We start from the raw sequence: 24,022 nt of genomic DNA, 5'->3' as shown, positions 1-24,022 counted from the left end.
AATGGGCTCCATAATCGGATTGTCTAAGGAATGAGCCGCAGCAGCACAGCAATCGTCGAGAATTTTGACAGATCGGGGCATCGTTCCAGCCATTGCACCTAAACCCCACAATTTCCATGGACAAATCCCGTCATCAATCCAGCGGCTCAGTGACCGCTGCGATTCCTTTGCCTCGTCCATACGATCTCATCACACTGGCCAGCGGCGCCTACCCGGGCATGGATCATTCCCAACAGGCGACGACAAGATCTTCGCTCGCTCCGCACCGCTCCCTCCAATCAATCCCTCTGGGAATTAGGGTGACCTAACTTGGAAGAGACAACGGGGTGCAATTATCGCAGCCGTTGGTTGCATGGCCTATCGCAGCCGTTTACTTGAACGCGTCTCGAGCCGTCCAAAGGTAACATATCGCAGCTGTTGGTTTTACACCAACGAAATTTAGAGCTCAGCCACGGTTTGTCCCTAGGCGAGGCTGGTCCATTTCTAAGTTAATGTGTTTTTCAATAGTAAAAAAGCTATCTCAAGGCTAATTTCTGGTGGATAATAATTTCAAAAAGAAATTTATGTTAATTCCCTACATAGCTTAATGAATATTTAGCGTCACATAAGTTATAATGTCTTAACTGCAAAACCCACCAATGCACCTCAAACACTCACAAGGAGGGATCTAATCCCAATACACCACTCACATACCAAAAGTCACTTTTAAAGCAATTTTTTTGGCCAGATCTCAAAGAAAATCAATAACACCATAACTACTAAAACACCTTTAAACGAATTTCTGGACCATTAAGTAATTTATTGTGCTATAAAAATTATTGGTTTGCTTTGGGAATTTAAAATAGTTTTTTTTAATAAAAAAAACCATACAAGATGAAAACATCAAGAAGCATTTAAGAAATTAGAACAATTTCAATACTTGTGGCCAACTTCACAAATTGAAGAGGTTGCATTAGTTAAAAGAATCCCAAGCTGAGCCAGCCTTGGAGAGGCTGAGGTAGAATGATGAGGAGTTTGATAGTATGTTGGGAGCCACTAATTAAGCTACTAATTAAGCCACTAATTAGTGGCTCGTAGTATACTATCAAACTCCATTCAAACTTGGACAGAGTAACCAAGTTTGTCATCTGTGTGACAGCCTGTTATGTCATGCTTTTGCATTTCCTGGCTGATCCTTGTCATTCTCAACCATGGCAGTGATCCCCTGCAATGCAACCCCCGATTTTTTTCTGAGGAACGAGAAAATGGTTATGGTTTTGGCCAGCAGACTTGAGGCTCGAGATGCTGCCCCATTGTTAAGCTCCCAGACACAACATGAGCATTTTGAGCTCCCTGGTGGAGCTTCCCCCTTGGCTTGCCATACTAATCCCGAAGCTAAGATTGCTGAGAGTGAGGTAGAGTGCTCGAGTTGGCAGCGGGTAACATGCATTTGCCAATTGCATGAAAGAACTTGTATCAGGCCTGCAATGACAATGTGTAAATTCTCTAAGATAAAGAACCACACCAAGAATTTATCAAGGGGAGAAGTATACGAAGGCACTTCGAGAAAAACGCAAAGAGAATCAATCGAAAGCTAAGTACCTGCGAAAATAAGCCATTTGATGTAGACGGTGTTGGAGACGAAGTCATATAGAGTGGCTTCGCAAGAAATAACAAGTTGGTGCTAAATGAACTTGGAAGAATACTAAAAAATTTAGAAGCTTGAATTTATGTCTCTATGGATCTATGCAAAAGGTTGCCTGCCTGAATTCTGTGAGCAAAAGCACAGAACATTATGCTCCCTAAAGCTTTTCCTCGAATGGAAATCTCTAACACAGTCACAGATGAATCAATATCCTTCCTTTTTTAAGACCCTACTTTTTGAAAGCCACTTGAAACTTGACTAAGAGGGTGTAGAAAATGGAGCACAAAAGGTATAGTTATTCTCCCATTAATTTTTTTGATGCGGGATATTAATTAAGTCTAAGGATAGAATATACTTGAATATTCTAGGTACATGGGTTTTTAAAGCCAAAAAGCATACTTGTTTTAGTGCAAAATAAAATTTATGCAATCTTAAAAAGTCACTTTTCTAAATCAAACTTTCATATTGATGTAATTTCTAAAAATGATCTGGAGAGAAGAGTAAAACGAGGAAAAAACTTATCTTAGATTCTGCTGGCTTTTCAGAGAAGAAAAATTCTACTCGTATGGTAGGTGGGAAGTTACCTGCAGCCATTAAGAAACTTAAACACATTGCAAAATCAATATTTATATATTCCTTAAACCAAAAATTTGAACGTCCAAGATGACAACAGTTGAAATGTTTTACAAGTGGAGGGGATTTTAAGCATGACAATGCTAGCCGCTATCGTCTCGTGAAGTAACGTGAGGATCATATGTTTGGCGTTGGAGATGGTGGTGGTACGTCGCGGCAAAGAGGTTGAAGTTATCGCTGCCAGGGGCGCAAAGATCCGGGTGATGCTGCATCGCCAGCATCGATCCCAGAGGCCCCAGCTCGATCAGGCTGCTCGCATTCATCCGCTGGAGCTGCTGCTGGATCATCGCCGCCGACGATGAGAAGCTCGAGGGACACGAAGTCGAAGTGGTGTATGCCCACGAGTGATCACCCATAGATGGAACTGGCAGCATCCACAGGTTTGGCACGGGCCAAGAGATTTGCTGCTGCTGGTGATGGATCGCGAGTTCTTCTTGGTCATGCTGGTGGTGGTCGTCGAGAGCTTGCTGTTGCTTGGATTGGAGAGATCGTGGATCATCTTTCAAGCTAGTGAGCAAGTTCTTGGCGTTCCCCTCTCCATGATCGTCTCCGATGGATCCACTGTCCCCATTCTCTTGGAACTCGTACCTTCGATGGCTCTCGTTGGAGTTCTCATCGCCGCCACCGCCACCACCGCCGCCACCCTCGGTGGTGATAGTGGTGGTGGTGGTGGTGGTGGTGGTGGTGGCGTTAGCGTTGTCCACTCGCGGCGCCGCGAAATCCAGCGGCAGGCTGGAGCGGGTGGCGACGGCGATCGGCGAGACGTAATTGGCGGCGGCCTGGCGGAGGGCCAGCGGCGCCGCCACTGAGAAGGCGAGCGCCGGGATGGTACCTGTGCCCGTGGCCTTGATGATCGAAGGTTCCGCCTGCTTGAGCAGCCACTCGATGGTCTCGCCCTCAGACTTATTGCCCAGCTCCCGCGTGAGCTGGAAGATCCTGGCGGCGCACGCCGCCGGCATCCTGATTCTCCGCCCCCGCCCCTCCACCTTGGTGTGGCGATCCCTGGTCGAGCTCCGCTTTGGCGCCGCCTTCTTCAACTTCTTCTCCTCCGGCTCCTCCTCCACCACTTCAGCCTTGCGATTTTTCACGCTCGAATTCCTCTTCCTGATCCCGCAGCTCCGCTTGCCTTTGATGGGCGCGATCAATTTCGCCTCCTCCGGCGGGGCTGGCGATGGCGCAGCCGCCGCTGGCACTCCTCCCGGGGAGTGCCACTCGATGTCCTCCGAGACCTCGCTACTAGATCCCATCACCCAGAGAGAATCTACAAAGTCACCTCATGAAGATCGCAAGCTCGATCGATCGCTGGAAAGACTGTCGGAGAGAGCTGGATCCCACAGAAAAAAAAATGCCCTATTGCAGGTCAGCCCTAAATCCAAGTTCGGGCTTTTGGTCAACGGTTGGTCAACATGCCGGTCAACGGCCCCGGTCGTCTCGAACGCGATGCTCTCGTCCTTGAGCTCGTCCAGCGTCTTCACCCATTCCACCTTGGACGAGTGCTCGCGTGTGTGCTTGTGGAGGACGAAGAGCGCGTTGTACTCGCAGTTCGGGAACATGAACAAGGGGAAGGAGCCGTTCAATCAGTGGACAACGTAGCCGAAGCTCAGCTGGTCGCGCGGCGTGAATCGGTTCACCTCGTTGAACCACAGGCAGCAGAACAAGTTCGTGAGTGGAGTGTGCTCGCGGATGATCACTGCTCCCTCTGGAACATCTGGAAAAATCGAGAGAGGGAGAACAGTGAACTTTGCTCAAGAAGAATTGGCCACTAAGAACTGGGAGCTTGGCTTTGCTCCATGGTTGCATGCCTTCGCGCTTGTAGATCTCCATGTGTTTGTCTATCAGCTGCCTCGCGTATCTCTTCCTCCGCTTGTTGGCATCGGCCTCTTCGTAAATGCTCTTGTGGTGTTTGTGTCGAGCGATGGCGAACTTATGCCCGCCTCGCCAGAGATATCTATGCGAACGAACGAACGAACGAGTTAGAAACGAGGGTGAGAGAGACGCTGGAGGTTCCAAACCTCTCAAGTATGAGAATTAGAAACAAGGTGAGAGAGACGATGGAGATTCCAAACCTCTCAAGTATGAGAATCGGGTCCACGACCAGCTCCATCTTTCCATCGTCCCAGATGCTATACTTCACCGCCGGAAAGATCCTGTGAGTGAGGAGCTTGGGTACCTTGCCGTTCCGGCAAGGCTCGTCATACGGCAAGAAGAACTAGCCGCCAGATGCCTGACCACCTCCGTTTTCGGTGAGCAAGCCCTCGGCCTTGATGCTCTCCAGAGAAATCTATCGAGAGGAGTCATGGTGAGGCATGTCGTCGTCGTCGAAATTCCTGAGGCAACCACAAATTCACACCAGATATGTCTTGTCCCCAGTCCCGTGGATGAATGTCACCACGGGAATTATTCATGAATCCACAATGAACCTAGAAAGATTGCAGCCCAGCAGGCTCGTCAATAACTAATCCAGAAAGAGCCCTGAAATCAAAAACCACTTCGAAAATATCAGACTAAGCTTTAAAGGCTCGCTGCCGAAGAATAAAGGTACTCAACGGAACTCAAGGTTTATAGACATACCAATTGCGTACCTGCCTGAAGCACCTCTGACGCCGATACCTGAAAAACATAATTTTATTCTACGAATAACTTATAAAAAACGGACTACAACGTATATGGTGCCGAGTCCAAAATCAGCCCCTTTGATAGCATCACTGTTGGAACGGAACAACTCATGTAAGCATAAAGATGAAAATGAACATAACAAACCTGGTTTAAGATCTCTGGATCGGTACAAATGAATGAAGAAAAACAAGACTTTTTGCCTTTAAAAGGTACGTATGGCAGTCTGTGGAAGGCAATTGATCGATGTACGAATGAACTTGTAAGTCGAGGTGGTAGTTTCTTTTACGAAATCCTACCATATACTCGAAGACAAGAAACATCCGGGTAGCCGCCGCGATCATATGGCTGAGTCGTCACTGAGCTGCTGGATGCAATAATCTAAAGCATTCTCAACAGCCTTTTAGGGTGGGTCGTTGGTTTGGGCCTATCGCAACCGTTTACTGGAGCGCGTATCGAGCCGTCCAAAGTAGTATAAAGCTGGTTTTACGAAACTAGGTCTTCATTTCCCTTTTTAACAATGAGTCGTCTCACTAGGATCGCCGTCGTCAACTCCGATCGTTGCAAGCCCAAGAAGTGCAACCAAGAGTGCAAGAAGAGCTGCCCCGTGGTGAAAACAGGCAAGCTTTCCTTCTCCTCTCTCGAATGGTAGAATGAATTCGAATTTTCAGGGAAGCTGTGCGTCGAGGTCTCGTCAGCATCCAAGATCTCGTCCATTTCGGAGGAGCTGTGCATTGGTTGTGGTATTTGCGTGAAAGTGCGTTTTCCCTTTTTTTTCTTTCTTCTATTCATATCTTGTATGTGGCAGAAATGTCCATTTCGGGCGATAGAGATCATCAATCTTCCCAGGGAGTTGGACAAAGAAACCACACATCGATATGGAGCGAACAGTTTCAAGTTACACAGGTTTGCTTGGTGGATGCCTTGTGGGTGGTGGTGCTGACTTCACTTAAACAGGCTTCCTACTCCAAAGCCAGGCCAGGTCTTGGGCCTTGTTGGGACGAATGGAATTGGAAAGACGACCGCCTTGAAAGTTCTTCACGGATACCTCAAGCCCAACTTGGGGAACTTTGCGGTATTTATTGTGCTATTTGCCTAGTTCCTAGCTGACAGCTTTACGTTGTAGAATCCTCCGGACTGGCAAGAGATCTTGACATACTTCAGAGGATCGGAACTCCAGAACTACTTCTTGCGATGTGTAGAAGATAATTTGAAGGTATGGAGACAGGACTCTAGTTCTAGTGATTTCCTAACGAAGCCTGCTGTCTCAGGTGGTCACGAAAACGCAGGACGTGAACAAAGTTCCTAAGGTGATCAAAGGCAACGTCGGTGAAGCTCTTTCGCGGAAGGATGAAAGAGGTGCGATGGAGGATGTTTGCCGTGATCTTGATTTGATCGACGTCCTGGACCGAAATCTGGAGGATTTGTCCGGTGGAGAGCTCCAACGCTTTGCTATAGCCGAGGTGGCCGTGCAGAAGGCGGACGTCTACATGTTTGACGAGCCATCCAGCTTTCTGGATGTTCGGCAGAGGCTCAAGGCTGCTCAAGTCATTCGGTCCCTTCTCACGCCAACCAAGTACGAACTCCTTTCTTTTTTGGTTTTCCTCAACTTACTTTGAGTTTGCAATGCAGCTATGTGATCGTCGTGGAGCATGACCTGAGTGTTCTTGACTATCTGTCTGATTACATTTGCTGCCTCTACGGGAAGCCCGGTGCCTATGGCGTTGTGACGCTCCCTTTCTCCGTGAGGGAAGGCATAAACGTATTCCTCGCTGGATATATTCCTACGGAAAATGTGCGATTCCGTGATGTGTCCCTCACATTCAAGGTAAGAATTGTTTTCACTAATTTTTCAATTAAAACGGGGATTATGTCAATGCAAGGTTGCTGAGAGCGCTCAAGAGAGCGCCGAGGAAGTCCAGGCGTACACTCGGTATAAGTATCCTGCCATGTCAAGGACTCAAGGAAGCTTCAAGCTTCAAATCAAGGAGGGGGACTTCACAGACTCACAGATTATTGTGATGCTCGGGGAGAATGGAACCGGAAAGACCACTTTCATAAGAATGCTGGTAAGTTTTCAAAGTCATTTCCATTTTCACCTGTAAGGTTTCTTCCAATCTCAGGCTGGGCTACTAAAATCCGACGACGATTCTCGTGACTCCGAAGAAATTCCCGAGTTCAACGTCTCATACAAGCCACAACATGTCAACTCCAATTCCCAGTCCACGGTCCGGCATTTGCTGCACACCAAGATCCGGGACTCGTGCTTTCATCCTCAATTCAACACGGACGTGATGAAGCCTCTCCAGATTGAGGCACTCATGGACCGGGAAGTTGCCAACTTATCGGGTGGAGAGCGCCAGCGCGTTGCTATTTGCCTTTGCCTTGGAAAGGTAGTAGCGCTTTTCCTTGAACTTATCCTCGCAGCATATCTAACCATTTGCCTTGGCAGCCCGCGGACATCTATCTGATCGACGAGCCCAGCGCTCACTTGGACTCCGAGCAGCGACTGGTGGCGTGCAAGGTGATCAAGCGCTTCATCCTCCACGCCAAGAAGACGGCCTTCGTGGTGGAGCACGACTTGATCATGGCAACGTACTTGGCGGACAGGGTCATCGTCTACGAAGGAAAACCGTCGGTGGAGTGCGTTGCCAACTCGCCCCAGAGTCTCCTCACGGGGATGAACCTGTTCCTCTCGGTGAGTAGCGTTTTCTCTCTCCTTCTCCAGGCGTTCATGGCTGATTTGATTCCACTTTTTCGCTTTGCGCAGCACCTGGACATCACCTTCCGGCGTGATCCCACGAACTTTAGGCCGCGGATCAACAAGCTCGACTCCATCAAAGATCGTGAGCAAAAGGCTACCGGGTCTTACTATTACTTGGACGACTGAGCAGTCAAGTTTGAGGAGATTGTCACGCTACTGGCCTGCCTTGTAAACGTTTGAAACGAATTTGTAAATGGCTACTTACAAACGATTTGCTTTCGCTGGAACAGTACTCTCGATCATGAGGCAGGTCGAGTGAACGATTTGCCTTCGCAGGAACAATAGTTCTCTCCTTAGGTTCGTTGAGGGCCCGAGCACTTGACTAATCTGACAGACTGTAAATCGACGGGAGGCTTTAAAATCGGAAGAGCTTACCTGGAGCTGAAGACGAAGGTCCATCCCAGCTACCATGAGATGGAAAAAAGCTGCTCTTTAGTAACGTACTCTCGAAAACGGAAAAAAACACAAATAGAAACGAAAATGATGGCCAAGATCAAAGAGCTGTCCAAGGAAAGAACGTGTGTCAAAACACAATCAAAGAGTCAAGCTTACCGGGGTGGTCGTCGCGTTTATAGCCATGGGCAGCGATCAATCGATAGAAGAGCTTGCGAACGACCAATCGACGGAACGAGAGAGCGAGGACGAAGAAGGCGACGAAAGAAAGAGAACAAAAGATCTAGAGGAGCGAGCACCAGGACGTGGACTGTAGGCCTCGGATGAACAATCCTGAGATGGGATTGGGAGCTGATGGTAGAAAGCTCTCCCTGGAACAGTAGTTCTCTTGGTTTGTTTGTAGGAGGTTGATTGAGTGATTGGTAACGAAAAACTGTAAAAACTGAAAAGAATGAAAAAACTGTAAATCTAGGGGCGATTCAAACATTCCGAGCTTACCTGGAGCTGAAAAATAAGCCGTCCAGCTACCATAGCAAACGAATACCATGGTAAAGAGGAAAAAGGTCGCTGAAACTGAAGAACGAAAAAACGCGTCAAAAAACAATCAGGAATGCTTCAATTCACGCTTACCGGGCTGGTCGTCGCGTATAGCCGTGCCATGGGCAGCAATCAATTGATGGTAGGGCTTGCGAACGACCAATCGAGGGAACGAGGACGAAGAACATACCGGGAAAACAGAAAGAACGAAAGATGTCTAGAGGATGGTACAGCCGCTCGAGCACGTACAGCACTTCTGGCACTGATGGGGTGGTGGCGACGCGGGTGGTGATCCTGGAAACGCCGGTGGATGATTTGCTGGCGATCAGTATCCACTTGCCTTTGCCGCCGTTCGCGATCGGGCCAGGGCGTGACGGACCATGGCCGAATCCACCCGGGATGATGCTACTTGGAGTAGCCGTGCCGGAGGAGCTTGGAATCGCGCTGGAGGAGCTCCGCTCGATATCCCAGCCGCTTGATGATGAACTCGCCTTTGGAGTCGACGTAGCGCTCCATGAGGGAAGACCAAAGCTTGCTGTGGGAGAGGAGCTCGGACCTGGAAAGCTCACGATTAGAGCTTGCTGTGGAACTGGACGGGCTCGGTTCGTTACCTGGAGAGGAGCTAGATGAACTTGGATCGGAGGTTGCGGCCCTGGATAAGCTCAGACCTGGAAGATGTCATGATTAGAGCTTGGAACGAGCTCGGATCCTTACCTGGAGGCGAGGTTGCGGCGCTCAGACCTGGAAGATTTATTATGGCGTTGGATGAGCTTGGAGTCGAGGCGCTCCCTGGAAGATTGCCGCTGGATGAACTTGGACCAGGAATTGCTGCGGCAATGGACGAGCTCGGATCCTTGCCTGGAGACGATATTATAGCGTTGGATGGGCTTGGATCCTTTGGAAACGAGGCTGCGGCGTTCGATGAGCTCGGACCCGGAAGACCATAGCTTGCGGCAATGGACGAGCTCGGATCCTTGCCTGGAGACGCGCTGGATGAGCCTGGATCCTTCGGAATCGCGGTTGCGGCGCTCGATGAGCTCGGACCTGGTGCTGTGGCAACGGACGAGCTCGGATCCATGCCTAGAGACGATATTATGGCGCTGGATGAGCTCGGATCCTCTGGAATCGAGGCTGCCCCGCTCGATGAGCTCGGACCTGGAAGATGAAAGCTTGCTGCGGCGGACGAGCTCGGGTCCTTCCCTGGAGACGATATTACGGCGCTGGATGAGCTCGGATCCTCTGGAATCGAGGCGGTGCTCGATGAGCGCGGACCTGGAAGAACAGCGCTTGCCGTGGCACTGGACGAGCTCGGATCGCCTGGAGACGATATTTTGGCGCTCGATGACGAGCCTAGACCTACGGCGCCGGAGCTGCTAGGACCCTCCCGGGAAGACCTTGGAATCGATATCGCCATCGGCTCCTCCCTGCGAGAGAGTAGACCTGAGATTACGCTGGAGGAGTCCGGATTTTCGCCGCTTGAGCTCGCGACCATCGGCGGATACCCTGAAATCCAAGGCGTGGCACTGGATGAGCCCGGATCGCTGCCCTGAGTCGATAGTACAGTACCGGAATTGCTAGAGTCTTCACTAGAATCTTCTGAATCGGTTGAATCCTCGATCTCGCTGGCCCCAGAGCTGCTCGAAACCTCACCGGAAGCGTTTGGACTCGATATTACGGAAAGATTGAGCACTGGTGTGCTGCTGCCATCCGAAGAACTCGTGTGATGCACCGCGTTTGCGTATGCGTACGCATTATACCTAGGCCTAGGCACATTTTCTAGCGCTAGCCTCGCTTCATCCAGCACGCGTGATCTAGGCTCTTGTACTATGAGATCTAGCTCTGACAGAAAGAATGGATCTCTCATCACTCTCTCTCTCCTGTTACGCTCGTACATAGCGTCATCGACCTCCTCTTCCATTTTGTGTTAGAACCCTAGAAATCCCCCCCTAGACGTTTTTATATGGTTATCGCAGCCGTTGGATTCCGGCTGCGATTAACGGTCGGCCAACGGGCGGTCAACGATCCCCGAGCAAGCCCAGCCCGGCCCTCGTCTCGAACGCGATGCTCTCGTCCTTGAGCTCGTCCAGCGTCTTCACCCATTCCACCTTGGACGAGTGCTCGCGCGTGTGCTTGTGGAGGACGAAGAGCGCGTTGTACTCGCAGTTTGGGAACATGAACAAGGGGAAGGAGCCGTTCAATCGGTGGACAACGTAGCCGAAGCTCAGCTGGTCGCGCGGCGTGAATCGATTCACCTCGTTGAACCACAGGCAGCAGACAAGTTCGTGAGTGGAGTGTGCTCGCGGATGATCACTGCTCCCTCTGGAACATCTGGAAATATCGAACTTTGCTCCGAGGAACGTTGGAAGAATTGGAGCTGACTTACCGCTAAGAACTGGGAGCTTGGCTTTGCTCCATGGTTGCATGCCTTCGCGCTTGTAGATCTCCATGTGTTTGTCTATCAGCGGCCTCGCGTATCTCTTCCTCCGCCTCTTCGTAAATGCTCTTGTGGTGTTTGTGTCGAGCGAAGGCGAACTTATGCCCGCCTATGCAAACGAACGAACGAACGAGTTAGAAACAAGGGTGAGAGAGACGGTGGAGGTTCCAAACCTCTCAAGTATGAGAATTGGGTCCACGACCAGCTCCATCTTTCCATCGACCCAGATGCTATACTTCACCGCCGGAAAGATCCTGTGAGTGGGGTACCTTGCCGTTCCGGCGAGGCTCGTCATACGCCAAGGTTCTTGAGAAGAACTAGCCGCCAGATGCCTGACCACCTCCGTCCTCGGTGAGCAAGCCCTCGGCCTTGATGCTCTCCAGAGAAATCTGTCATGGTGAGGCATGTCGTAGTCGTCGAAATTCCTGAGGCAACCACAAATTCACACCAGATATGTCTTGTCCCCTGTCCATGTCACCACGGGAATTATTCAGGAATCCACAATGAACCTAGAAAGATTGCAGCCCAGCAGGCTCGTCAAAAACTAATCCAGAAAGAGAACAGAAATCCGATGATGTTATCAAAGGGGCTGATTTTGGACTCGGCACCATATACGTTATAGTCCGTTTTCTATAAGTCATTCCTAGAATTGCTTTTCAGGTATCGGCGTCAGAGGTGCTTCATCTATAAACCTTGAGTTCAGTTGAATACCTTTATTCTTCGGCAGCGATGGGAGCCTTTAAAGCTTAGTCTGATATTTTCGAAGTGGTTTTCGATTTCAGGGGGAACAGAACAACTCGTGTAACCATAAAGATGAAAGTGAACAGAACAAACCTGGTTTAAGATCTCTACAAATGAATGAAAAAAAGAGAGGAAAAACAGGCTTTTTGCCTTTAAAAAGTGTGTGTGGAAGGCAATTAATCGATGTACGAATGAATTTGTAAGTCGAGCGCCTTTCTTTGGTAGTTTCTTTTACGAAATCCTACCAATTGTTTTTCTACTCGAAGGGAAGAAACATCGCCGTGATCATATGGCTGAGTTGTCACTGAGCTGCTGGATGCCATAAAAATTGTGGGGTTTAGGTGCACTGGCTGGAGTGAAGCCCCGATCTGTCAAAATTCTCGAGCTGTTGCGGCTCATTCCAATCTGACTATAGAGCCCATTTTTCCTCAGATTTTATGGTGGTGTATACGACAGAGTGTAGCTCTCAGGAAGAGAGACGCAATGTAGAGGTATATCACAAAACTTTTCTTGCTCTCTCTCTCTCTCTCTCACATACTAATGATTTTTTGTTCCTTTTTCTCTGCCATTCTTAACTTGGTTTTCATGTCTTGATCTTTGTTAGAGAAAACTCAAAGGTGCAAAAGGAAAAAACCCTAGTGTAGTGTTACTTGAGTTCCAGCTTATATCTGAACACTCCCCCATAAGATGGAAACTCAATGGATCCCAAGCTGCATCTGAAAGGTGACAAGCTTGTGACTGTCCCAAAGGCTTTGTCAGCACATCTGCAAGCATCTTCCCAGTCGGCAAGTAGTCAACACACATGATGTTAGCTTCAACCTGCTCCCTCACATAGTGAAATTGCACAAGGATGTGCTTGTTGTGCCCATGGAAAACAGGATTGCAAATCATGGTGATGTTGCTTTGAATATTGACTTAGTTGCTCAGCCCCAAAGTCCTTCAATAGCTATCTCAGCCACACAAGTTCCTTGCATACTATGGTTAGAGTGATATACTCAACTTCTCGTGCACTAGATGGCAATTTTCCATCCCAAACCATTCCAAGAGGGATCCTACATTATGCATTGATTCACTTGGATTCCCAAGAATGTTTTGACTTCCCCAAGGTTTTTCATCTGAAAATGTTTAGCCAAAAATGCCTTTAGTGCCGAGATAACACTATCATTGCCCCCAATGATGAGGAGGTCATCAACATATAATGAAAAAGCTATAGTGATGCCATAATTGTCATTGATATAGATGTTCAGGTTTGTTGAGGCATAACAAAAGCCCTCTTAACACAAGGCCACATCAAACTTTTGATATTAAACACATGAAACCATAGAAGGCTTTTTTGAGCTTTTATGTTATCTCATGGCTATGAAACTCAGGTGGTGTATGCATAAAGATGTCTTTATTAAGATCACTAAAAAAAATTATTTTCACATCCATTTGGTGAACTTTCCACCTCTGGGCATTTGCTACCGCAAAGATTGTTTGCATGCTAGCCATTTTGACAATTGGTGAGAAAGTTTTGCTATAGCCCACACTTCATATTTGTGTTAACTCTTTTGCAACCAAGCATGCTTTGTAGTGAGGAGCACTACCATTAGCATTATATGTCTTTTTAAAGACCCATTTATAGTCAATGAACCACATTTTATAAATGTGTTATTCTTGAGTAAAGGATTGTTGATGGCCTTTGTCCATAAGTGAGACTCTAAACCACCCATGGCTTTATCATAAGTTGAGGGGACATTTTCATCAATAAATATGCAAAGCTCAACTTCATCTTGGTTGAGCAAAGATGTGATATTTTCCAAAACTTTTAAAGAGGGCTTTCTTATGTGTGGACCCTTAACTAGAGGTGCAAAATGTGGCATTCCTTGCTAATAGCAAGGATATAAAGCATTTTGCTACTGACCAACAAGTTCAAGGACTAGAGTTAGCTCTAGTTGAGCATCATTCAATGGATCATGCTCAAAGGTAACAATCCTCACTTCATCAACAATCAATGCATCCTCTTCGAAGCCAAAAGGGAATATAAGAACTAAAAGATCTTCATTAACAAAGCTAATGGATAGTTATTCACCTTGGCTCTACTATGAGAAGTTATCTTCGACAAAGATCACATTCGTATTGATGATTATCTTCTTGGTTGCCCAATTCCAAAGTTTGTATGATTTGTGATTGCATTCTGCATAGTTAGTTAGGGATATGTTTGAAGGTGGCACAACCAAAAACATGAAAGTGAGATACATTTAGCTTCTTCTCTATCCATATCTCTTTAAAGGTCTTCCTGTAAGTGACTAAATTTTCCATTCCATTACTATCCACAATGGCTTGTAACGTGATGCTGTAGCAATGGTGCTTGAAGTAGACCTCAGGATCATCCCACGGTCTTTCTATTTTTATTTGTGATCCATCTATGCACCCTGCAACATTTGGTAGTTTTGTAATCCCTTGGAATCCATCTATAACCTTTTTTAAAATCTGAGGATGATGTAGGAAACTTGATCACATCTGCAAAGACTTCAAGAATTGCTGCACATGTCTCCTTGATAACCTCAAATGCTGTACTCTTCCCAATCCCAAACCTCTCAGACAATGAAAGAAGCTTGGATCCATGCCGGAACTTGTAGATGGCACATGCAACACGAACACGAACTGGTATAGCCATGCGGTAGTGTGTGTTTTGCTTCACAATTGAGTCATGCAAACAATCAACCAAGTTGTTGAAAGTTTGCTTCTTCATTCCAAAGTTCTCCTTCCACCGCTTATCATCATAGTATCTATCCACAAACCTATCAAACCACACTGTTGATCGCGGTTTCACCCACCAAATCCGTTCTAGTTGTGGTTGTTGAGAACTTGATGTAGCAGCCACAACATGAGAGTGAAAAGACCGCAGTTGCATCAGTCGTTTCTGCTCCTATCTATCCATTTCCACTAAGCTATCTATAGTTTGTCTTCTCTTCTTTTTTATTTGTTGCTGCCTTACTCGGAACTCTTGATCCCTTTTTTGCATTGATATCCAGTGGCATATAACCAAGACCAGCAACACAAGGTGAAGGGGATCCATTTCCTGAAAATATAATAGCATTTTGAGAAAGAAAAGAACATAAACTATACTTACTAGCTATCTTTATTCAGGTTTTTATTTTTTGTTCCCCAGTGACTCACTAACGATGCAAACCTATTAACCAAAAAAGGATTGTTAGAAAGGAAAATACCAATTAAATCTAACATGAATGCATCTATCCTACCTTGCTGAATGGTCAATGCTATTGCAACTAAAGCTGTGGTTATGCCAAGGTTTGTCTCCTTCTCCATGGCTAATCAATCTTGCTCAAGGTGAATGGACTCTTTCTCTAGCTCCATTTGCTCTTGATGCAGCTTCAATCTCGTCTCTTCAGCAACAGTGAACATCTTGAGCAATGCCTCATTCCCTTCCTTGAGGACATCAGCTAATGCAAGGAGATCACTCCTTCTTGCCTTCTTCTTTGCCCGGCCAGTCGATCTAGCTTCTTTGTTGCCTAAGTTTTCCTGCTGCAGCAGTGGACTATGGACTTCTTCTGCTGTGCCTCTGTCTTCGTTTTCAATACCTGTGCCAAAGTTGCTGCTACGAGAACCATTGCCAGAACCACCAGATCTTGTAGGAGGACGACTGATATTGTTACGAAGCTTTGCTGGAGTGATATTTGGCTTTGCAGAGAGAAACTCGTCAATCTCATCAAAAGCCTCTTTTTCAATAATTCTAAGCTTCGCAGCACTTCGCTCCTTGGTCGTCAGCGCAAAGTAATTGCCACAGCCAGTGGAATGATCATAGAGCTTGACAGCTTTGTAGACAGTCATCAAGTTCGTTCATTTTATCCTACACTTCTCAGGATCCCTGTCATAGCCTTCAACTTGAAGCCGTGCCGAGATCCTCTCCCACTTCTCTTTCAAACAAACCATACGCTCTCTATCAGATGTGCCTTTGTATTGTTCGAGCTCAATCCTCTTCTCCCGAATCAGCACCATCACTTCATCGTGAGTCCAATTGGATTGTCGATCACGAACACTTGGACCACCAAAACTCATGATACCTCCACCAGGAACACTAGTAGCAACACCATGAGAACTTGCAGTAGCTCCAAAACTAGGAACAAGAGTTCCTACACTTGATCCACTACCACTGCTTCCACTTCCACCAACAGCAAGACAATGAGAGCTTGCACCTGCTCTAGGAAGAAGAGTTCCACCAGCACCTAGTCCAGGATCTCCAACAGCAACACCATGAGAATCTGCACCAAGACTTCCACCAGCACTTGGTCTAAAACTTCCAGCAGCAACACAATGAGAATCTGGGCCAAGAGTTCCACCAACACCTAAGCCAAGACTTCCAGCACCAACACCGTGAGAACCTAGGCCAAGACCTCCAACACCAACACCGTGAAAACCTGCTCCAGTCATCCATAGCATGCTTGGCTAGAAGTAAAATGCTCTAAAATGTGCTAGAAATGCCTAGGATTGATCTCTTACCTTGTTTCCGCCGTGGTATGCTTGCCAACACCACGCCTCGCCGCTCCATGGGCATTGCCACTACTCGTAGCTAACAACACCATGCACTGCAAGCCACGCCAAAACAAAAGCAAGTGAAAGCCCTATAGAATATTCGTGAATATTTTAATCCTAATGCTACAAAAGTGTAGCATTAGGATTTTAGTGAAAAAATGCGTAAGAAATGCTAATGGAAACATTAGCTTATTTTAATGTTAATTTCTGGTGTGAACAAGTTACCATTAAATTTAATAGTTAAATTAAAGTTTACAAATTTAATATAATAATGTAATGGTGTGAACGAATTACCATTAAATTTACAAAGTTAATGGTGGGTGTGAAAACCCCCTATAGTTTAATATTTTTGAAGTGGTTTTCGATTTCAAGGGGAACAGAACAACTCGTGTAAGCATAGAGATGAAAGTGAACATAACAAACCTGGTTTAAGGTGAATGAAAAAAAGAGAGGAAAAACAGGCTTTTTGCCTTTAAAAAGTGTGTGTGGAAGGCAATTAATCGATGTACGAATGAATTTGTAAGTCAAACGCCTTTCTTTGGTAGTTTCTTTTACAAAATCCTACCAATGGTTTTTCTACTTGAAGGGAAGAAACATCGCCGTGATCGTATAGCTGAGTCATCATTGAGCTGCTGGATGCCATAAAAATTGTGGGGTTTAGGTGCACTGGCTGGAGCAAAGCCCCAATCTGTCAAAATTCTTGAGCTGTTGCGGCTCATTCCAATCTGACTATAGAGCCCATTTTTCCTCAGATTTTATGGTGGTGTATACGACAGAGTGTAGCTCTCAGGAAGAGAGACGCAATGCAAAGGTATATCACAAAACTTTCTTGCTCTCTCTCTCTCTCTCTCTCTCTCTCTCTCTCTCTCTCCTCACATACTAATGCTTTATTTCGTTAAAGTGGGATTTATTCAGTAAAGTGGGACATTAATTAGCATGTGTCCACATGCCATTTCCTAGTACTTAATTAATATTTATTAATATTTCTATCAGTTTTTTAATTTATTTTTTTATATTTCACAATATTATAACACAAAATCATATGAAAAATTTTTAATTTATAAATTATAAAGTTAAAACTTCAATTTTTTATTGTTGTTATAAAAATGGCATGTGGCCACACACCATAAGTGGGATAATGAAAAGTCCCACTTTAACGAAATAAAGCATACTAGTGATTTTTTGTTCCTTTTTCTCTGCCATTCTTAACTTGGTTTTCATGTCTTGATCTTTGTTAGAGAAAACTCAAAGGTGCAAAAGGAAAAAACCCTAGTGTAGTGTTACTTGAGTTCCAGCTTATATCTGAACACTCCCCCATAAGATGGAAACTCAATGGATCCCAAGCTGCATCTGAAAGGTGACAAGCTTGTGACTGTCCCAAAGGCTTTGTCAGCACATCTGCAAGCATCTTCCCAGTCGACAAGTAGTCAACACATATGATGTTAGCTTCAACCTGCTCCCTCACATAGTGAAATTGCACAAGGATGTGCTTGTTGTGCCCATGGAAAACAGGATTGCAAATCATGGTGATGTTGCTTTGAATATCAACCTAGTTGCTCAGCCCCAAAGTCCTTCAATAGCTATCTCAGCCACACAAGTTCCTTGCATACTATGGTTAGAGTGATATACTCAGCTTCAAATGCATTAGATGGCAATTTTCCATCCCAAACCAATCCTACATTATGCATTGATTCACTTGGATTCCCAAAGAAGAAGAAGAAGAAGAAGGTGGCATGTTGTTGTTGTCCTTCCCCGCCAGTTGGTCCGAGCGCTGCTGCTTGTGGTGCCTCCCCATAGAAAGTCGTGCGCACTGACCCCTGCGAGGAAACATGGGACGAGCAGCACGGACAGGGCATTTGACAAGTGGGGTGAATCCGTTTTCTTTCGTGCAATGCCCAACACAGTCGTTTCCTCCGACCACCCAGCCGATTGTCCAGCAGCAGTAGCAGCAGCAGCCATTGCCCAGGGAGAGGCCTTCCTCCGCACCCCCCCTGCGGCAAGCCAGTGTGCAGAAAAGGGGTGGCATTCGACGGGCTGCGCGGGGGGATGATGGCTCTAGCAGCCCCAGTAGACTATAGGTACTCAACCTCCATTTTCCATCCTCGCAGTGCGATCTTACACCATATTTCTGAGAGAATATTATACCATCGTAGGTATTGTGACCATTCAAACTGTCCTCCCGCCCAAGCTCGTGGTCCTTTTGGTTCCATGGCAAAGGCTCTACTTTGCTAAGTCTAGAGGGTGTTCACTCGTAGTAGCATATTTTGCTACGGGCTCCATCCACGACCCAACTTTGCGACCTTCCCATAAGTCTCTCATAGAAACTACTTTCTTGGACTTACTATACCATCGTATTGGCACAACTGATTTCCCTTTAGGTGTCCTTCCCACTTAGTCACCTTGACCAAGCCACACTATTATCAATAGTTTAAATCAACATTTTGAACTAAGAATCATATTCTTTAACCCAAACAAATACCTTGTCCTTGTTTAGCCACAAGATCACCTAGTGATCTCATCTTGACCCCTTAATAGGTTTGCCAATAGGGACTAGGTCTTCCAGACCCTTTTAAATTGTTGACTATGACCCCGGGGGCATCCCCCACACTTGGCAGTGCACCCAAGCCAGCCCTTCCGACCAAAGATCCATAGCAACTGAGACTGGGTGTCCCCATCTCATTCACCACGTCTTTGGTGCCCTTTGCACCAAAGTTAGATATGCCAAACTCTCACTCTAAGCAATATAATTGTGCATCACGACTCCGGGGCATCCCCCACTTGGCGGTGTGCTCAAACCAATCTCCTCATTAAGAGTCCATGACCACCGAAATATGAGTGTCCTCATATTCCAAACCATCACGACGCCCTAGTGATTTGGGACTCGAACCCAAGCACTAGAGGGTTGGGACTCGAACCCAACCTCCGTATATGCATCTACAGATAGCATCACTTAGGATGCTTGGCGTGACTCCCCACGCCGGTGCACCAATTTATACCCAAAGTGCGCTACGGATCATAACTTAGGAACTTAGTCCTTCCAAATTGTCAAGTCTTCTCACTTGACAAGTCTATGATCATGCATAGACCCCTCCATGCTTAGCCCCATAGGCCACCCCTTTTGAAGTTAGCACCTTCAACTAGGGGATTTGTTCCCCTAACTTGCCACTCTCGCTTAGCAAGTCATCCAACCAATGTAACATGGTTTCATGCATGTAGCGCATGTGGATTTTACCCTTTATCCTATGGTGGTTTACCATAGGATAACACTACAAAGTGGAACCTAAACCCTCTTTATGCCACGTGACACATGCCACATGTCATATGCCACGTGTCCAAAGGACAATGGTGCAGAACCCAAGGTTCAGGGCCTTGGGCCACTGAACGAAGGAACGGTGCCAAACTCCCAAGCGTGGAACCAAGGAGTGATGGAACCCAACCATGGAGCAACTCCCGAGCATTCAGCCCAAGGAGCGAAGGGATAGGACCCCGGAGCGACTTGGAACAATCCTAGAGTAACTAGCATCCCAATGCCAGGACCAGCACGCAAAACGGAGCCAAACGGAGTTTGGCACTATTTTAGCATACCGGTGGCCTAACGTGAGGATATGGGTACTCCACCAGCTAGCATGGTGTGGAGCTTGGGTTTAGGCCTAAGCCAGATGCAGAACAAGGACAGGCACGCAAGCGGGAGTTAAACTATGCCTCAGGTTGGTCGGCCATGCCCGACCTACCCACTATCCCTACTATACATTTGGAACCCCCCACAGCCCCCCCCCTTGAGGAACACACGCTTTGGGCTTTCACCCCAAGCCTCCCTTAGTATCAGGAGTTAGTCTTTGGGACAAGCTCGAAACTTACTAAATATGGAATGGTGTTAGAATGCGAATTTGGACACGGGACGAACACCATTGTGTTCAGGCCAATCTCTACATTCCGTAGAATGCCAAATGAGCAAATCTAGACACTTTCCATAAATAGTATTTAAGACCGGAATGAGACTAACACAAAGGGCATGATAGTGAGGGTGTTTGACAGACACAGTAAGCTATCATCTAGCGATATTGAGGGACCAAACTCAATATCGCAAGGGTTCCCAACACTAGCAAGTGTAAGCCGACATCATGAGTTTCTTATCATTGTGTCAAGTCTGCTTGACTAAATGATAACTTAGGATCTCCTTCCTTAGTGCCCTTTCGGTCTAAGTGCACATGTGATGACCAGTTTCTCAACTAGCTTAGGCGGAGACTGATAACGGGTCCAGCAATACCGACCTCTTGCCATCGTGGCAGTAAGGTAAGAGTGTCTATAAGGACTGGCCGACAGGTAACTTTCGATACCCAAAGTCACATTCACGACACTCTCCCCTCCTAAGGAAGATCGACGTCCTTGTCGATGCATACTTGAGTCTATAATACCACTAAGGAAACAACTCAAGAAAAAGTTCATGATATTCACACTATGTGAAAAATGCACCGACTTAAATGAGTTACAAGGCAACCTCTTTGTCTAATGCGGATGCGCTACCAGCTCAGACACCTTCCGGCCATCGCCGACAAGGAAATGACCAACGGAGTTAGCCACCCTTGCTACTCTGAGAGTCACCCAGCTTACAAAAGTGTGATATGCCCCTACCTGCAAGGACATAGAGAGAGAAGCCAGAGGCCCCAACCCTCTTGAGCAAAGAAACCAAACCCGTCGGTAAGGTTTAGATAGACTACTGTAAACAGGCAGTTAGAGTTGTTTACACGGTCACGCCCTTTGAACGGAATAAGGAACATCAATAGAGAGGCAGGTTATGTGATCAGTCGACAGTAGCTACCCTATGACTAAAGATTTCAACATGCATACAAAGTGCCAAAGCCAGTCTGCCTATACTGGCCCAAACTAAAAGATCAATATATGGACAATATCAAAGTCATAGACAATGATATCATAGAGACTTAATTATCAATGAATATACCGTAGAGTAGAACACAAAAGTATTTTAAGTAAGTTATCATCTGATAAACTAGCATTATAGGATAGGAACCACCAAGATCACTATCTTTGGAAAACATAGGATTCACCATCTAAAAAAATTCAATAGCAAGTAGATCATCAAGTAAACTCAATGATGAAACTGTAAGCAACCAAAGGGAACGACTCGAGAGACGATCCATGGGGTTCAAATATAGAGGGAAAGGGCCTATGAATAAGAGTGCACCCCTTTTTCCAATTGGTTAAGGGTCTTAGGATACTTGGGGTTAAACGTCCTTGGGTTTGAATAGTATTGGGCTAGGTGACCTCCCGGGAAGACCAAACTCAGGAGCTTACATTTGGTATCAGAAGGGTCTCAGGTCCAACTTTATTGGTTGGCTAGGGGAATCACACCACATATTGATTGACATCTGGCTAGTCCGGTTTGCTCCCGCTAGGCTCGACCCGAGGGGTAGGGTGTCAAGAGAGTGGGGCTCTCGGGAGAGCTACGGCTCTCAGTTTTCGTTCATAAGGGCATGAACTTGCAGGGAAGCGTGGTGGGTGTCAAGAGAGCGGGGCTCTCGGGAGAGCTACGGCTCTTAGCTTCCGTTCATGAGGGCCTGAACTTGCAGGGAAGCGTGGTGGATTATAAGCAACCAAAGGGAATGACTTGAGAAACGATCCATGGGGTTCAAATATAGAGGGAAAGGACCCATGAATAAAAGTGCACCCCCTTTTCCAATTGGTTAAGGGTCTTGGAATATTTGGGGTTAAGCGTCCTTGGGTTTGAATAGTACTGGGTTAGGTGACCTCCCGAGAAAACCAAACTCAAGAGCTTACAGAAACTTAACTACCGAAAATGGCAGATAGCATGCCAAACAACTCACAAAACACAACTCAAAGAACACAAATATCATTGATTGACAAGCACAATGCTCGCGAATGTATAACCTGAAGGAAATAACATCCCAACCTACCAAAACTAACTTGAGCAAAAATCAACAGAACAGAATGAATGTAGTCTTAACTTGAGCAAAAATCAACAGAACAGAATGAATGCGGTAAGACCAACAAACACTCAGTCATGCCAACTATTGCACTAGCCAATTTGAATAGATCCCGGTCAATAATACCAAGGAACTAGAGTTGCTTAAGCAAGTGTTAGCAACATCCTATCATTGACTGACAAGCACAATGCTCGCGAATGTATAACCCGAAGGAAATAACATCCCAACCATGTATAACCTGAAGGAAATAACATCCCAACCTACCAAAATTAACTTGAGCAAAAATCAATAGAACAGAATGAATGTGGTAAGACCAACAAACACTCAGTCATGTCAACTATTGCACTAGCCAATTTGAATAGATCCCGGTCATTAATACCAAGGAACTAGAGTTGCTTAAGCAAGTGTTAGCAACATTCTATCGATATCTTAAACCCAAGAGACCAATCCAGAGCAAACCACAAAGAACATGTGGTAATGCAAAAAGCCATAAACTATCAAGGAGAACAACTATCATGAAAGATCATCAATCATCGCATCAAAAAGATATATGCAGAATCATCGTCTAAGAAGGAATCCACTATCCCGAAAAATAGCAAATCAATCTAGATTAATGATAATCAAGCAAAACCTTTGACAAGGATAATCAATTATCCCTAATAAGCTCTATTTCGTTAAAGTGGGAATTGTCATTATCCCACTTGTAAAATAAGGTTTCCAAACCTTTATATAGTATATAAATATAACAAAATTCAACTGCATTGAGGCACATGCCATTTTATTTTAAACAAGGAAATGTCTACTCAATCACTTCTCCTCCCCCTGCCACTGCTTCACCTCTCTCTTCTCCTTGTCATCATCGTCCAATTTCTTTCCATCCTTTTAATATTGGCTCAGTTGCTCCGAGTCTAGGTGGAGCCCAAGTCCCCATTCAATCTTTACTTTCCCCTTATTAATAAAACAACTTCGTAGACTTCCAATAACATGCTGTAACACTTCTAGTATAATGCAAATCCTCTCAAAGAATTGTCTTTTAATATTAATACAATGGCATGGAACCCCATGCCATAATAAGTTACATTTTAAAATAAATACATGCCATCTCAGACTGTTATTTTTTGCCTCCAACGCCTATACAATAATCTTGGAATTTCATCACTCTCCACACTATCAGGATTTAAACCCAATAGTAATGCCATCTCTTCTCTAATACGTCCACGCTCATGTTCAGTGGTCGAAGAACCCATCTGGTTGAGCAGATTATGGAGATGTGGATAGTGCTTGGCTAGACAATATACATGCTATAAATGATGACTGGTGTCTGTCCGATCAAATGGCTTCTGATATACCGTTCCATCTGCCATTTGGTTGATTTCTGCAGCCACCTCCTGGACTGGCCGGTTCTCTATCACCATCGCTCCAAGCCGTTTTGCAAGGTCCCCCAGAACATATGGTTTCTTCTCCCTAGTTTCCATACTGCAAGAGATGGGGTGCACTGCATATGTGTGCGTGTTCGCTGCAGTTTTAATCGGCGAGTCATTGATGATGAGGATTTCACTTGAGCTAGCAGTCTGGTTCATCACTACAGCCTCTGGCTTGATGAAGATGGGCTTGCTACCCCTCACATGGACCATAGTCAAGCAATCCTCCTGCGTTAGGAGAAAGTCAAATGGTAATATTACTCGCGTCTGATCGTGCATCATCTGTAGCAACGTTAATGCATTGTGGCGCATCATGGATGTCCAAACTCCCAATTGCAAATTGAACCCGGCCCTCTGTTTTAA

At 46.0% G+C, this 24,022-nt stretch overlaps 5 protein-coding genes across 14 annotated transcripts in view; 2 read left to right on the top strand and 3 right to left on the bottom strand.

Moving 5' to 3' along the window:
* LOC9656563 (cyclin-dependent kinase F-3) overlaps positions 1-227 on the bottom strand; it is a 2,412-nt gene extending 2,185 nt beyond the window's left edge. Inside the window, exon 1 of the mRNA XM_024685517.1 lies at positions 183-227. Coding sequence (XP_024541285.1) covers positions 183-227 — 45 coding nt within the window. The remainder of the gene's footprint in view (positions 1-182) is intronic.
* A 2,113-nt stretch (positions 228-2,340) lies between these two features.
* On the bottom strand, positions 2,341-3,504 carry LOC112350051 (transcription factor TCP20-like). The gene has a single exon (XM_024685516.1). It carries the CDS (start codon positions 3,502-3,504, stop codon positions 2,341-2,343), a length of 1,164 nt encoding a protein of 387 aa, XP_024541284.1.
* A 1,710-nt stretch (positions 3,505-5,214) lies between these two features.
* Positions 5,215-7,769, top strand: LOC112350089 (ABC transporter E family member 2-like). Of its 3 annotated transcripts, none has more exons than XM_024685714.1 (12): positions 5,215-5,222; positions 5,396-5,490; positions 5,542-5,627; positions 5,679-5,776; positions 5,828-5,903; positions 5,997-6,086; positions 6,142-6,446; positions 6,503-6,698; positions 6,754-6,939; positions 6,994-7,263; positions 7,323-7,568; positions 7,641-7,769. In XM_024685714.1, exons 1-12 carry the CDS (start codon positions 5,215-5,217, stop codon positions 7,758-7,760), a joined length of 1,776 nt encoding a protein of 591 aa, XP_024541482.1. In that variant the 3' UTR covers positions 7,761-7,769. The 3 variants fall into 3 exon arrangements, with proteins under 3 accessions (XP_024541482.1, XP_024541481.1, XP_024541480.1); XM_024685713.1 differs by having other exon boundaries at positions 5,828-5,945; XM_024685712.1 differs by having other exon boundaries at positions 5,542-5,776; positions 5,828-5,945.
* On the bottom strand, positions 7,715-11,050 carry LOC112350088 (uncharacterized protein DDB_G0271670-like). Of its 8 annotated transcripts, XM_024685706.1 has the most exons (9): positions 10,948-11,050; positions 9,279-10,892; positions 9,176-9,232; positions 8,658-9,120; positions 8,526-8,600; positions 8,187-8,469; positions 8,010-8,135; positions 7,840-7,961; positions 7,715-7,795 (listed from the first exon to the last, which is right to left on the bottom strand). In XM_024685706.1, exons 2-5 carry the CDS (start codon positions 10,480-10,482, stop codon positions 8,552-8,554), a joined length of 1,773 nt encoding a protein of 590 aa, XP_024541474.1. In that variant the 5' UTR covers positions 10,483-10,892; positions 10,948-11,050; the 3' UTR covers positions 7,715-7,795; positions 7,840-7,961; positions 8,010-8,135; positions 8,187-8,469; positions 8,526-8,551. The 8 variants fall into 8 exon arrangements, with proteins under 8 accessions (XP_024541474.1, XP_024541472.1, XP_024541475.1 ...); XM_024685704.1 differs by having other exon boundaries at positions 7,715-7,961; XM_024685707.1 differs by having other exon boundaries at positions 7,715-7,956.
* A 7,274-nt stretch (positions 11,051-18,324) lies between these two features.
* Positions 18,325-24,022, top strand: part of LOC112350050 (ABC transporter E family member 2-like) — a 53,167-nt gene continuing 47,469 nt past the window's right edge. The window contains exon 1 of the mRNA XM_024685515.1: positions 18,325-18,353. Coding sequence (XP_024541283.1) covers positions 18,325-18,353 — 29 coding nt within the window. The remainder of the gene's footprint in view (positions 18,354-24,022) is intronic.

Source organism: Selaginella moellendorffii, unplaced genomic scaffold (assembly GCF_000143415.4).
Source record: "Selaginella moellendorffii unplaced genomic scaffold, v1.0 SELMOscaffold_45, whole genome shotgun sequence".
Taxonomy (NCBI): domain Eukaryota; kingdom Viridiplantae; phylum Streptophyta; class Lycopodiopsida; order Selaginellales; family Selaginellaceae; genus Selaginella; species Selaginella moellendorffii.
The sequence above is the reverse complement of the archived record's forward strand: the minus strand, read 5'-3'. Positions and strand labels throughout refer to the sequence as shown.

Coding starts and splice junctions, on each gene's coding strand:
- LOC112350051 (XM_024685516.1), bottom strand. CDS start 3,504: ATGGGATCTAGTAGCGAGGTCTCGGAGGACATCGAGTGGCACTCCCCG.
- LOC112350089 (XM_024685712.1), top strand. Junction 5,491..5,541: donor CTGCCCCGTGGTGAAAACAG/GCAAGCTTTCCT, acceptor TCGAATTTTCAG/GGAAGCTGTGCGTCGAGGTC. Junction 7,569..7,640: donor GGATGAACCTGTTCCTCTCG/GTGAGTAGCGTT, acceptor CGCTTTGCGCAG/CACCTGGACATCACCTTCCG.
- LOC112350088 (XM_024685704.1), bottom strand. CDS start 10,482: ATGGAAGAGGAGGTCGATGACGCTATGTACGAGCGTAACAGGAGAGAG. Junction 9,233..9,278: donor CGCCGCAACCTCGCCTCCAG/GTAAGGATCCGA, acceptor GACATCTTCCAG/GTCTGAGCTTATCCAGGGCC. Junction 8,601..8,657: donor TATACGCGACGACCAGCCCG/GTAAGCGTGAAT, acceptor TTCGTTCTTCAG/TTTCAGCGACCTTTTTCCTC.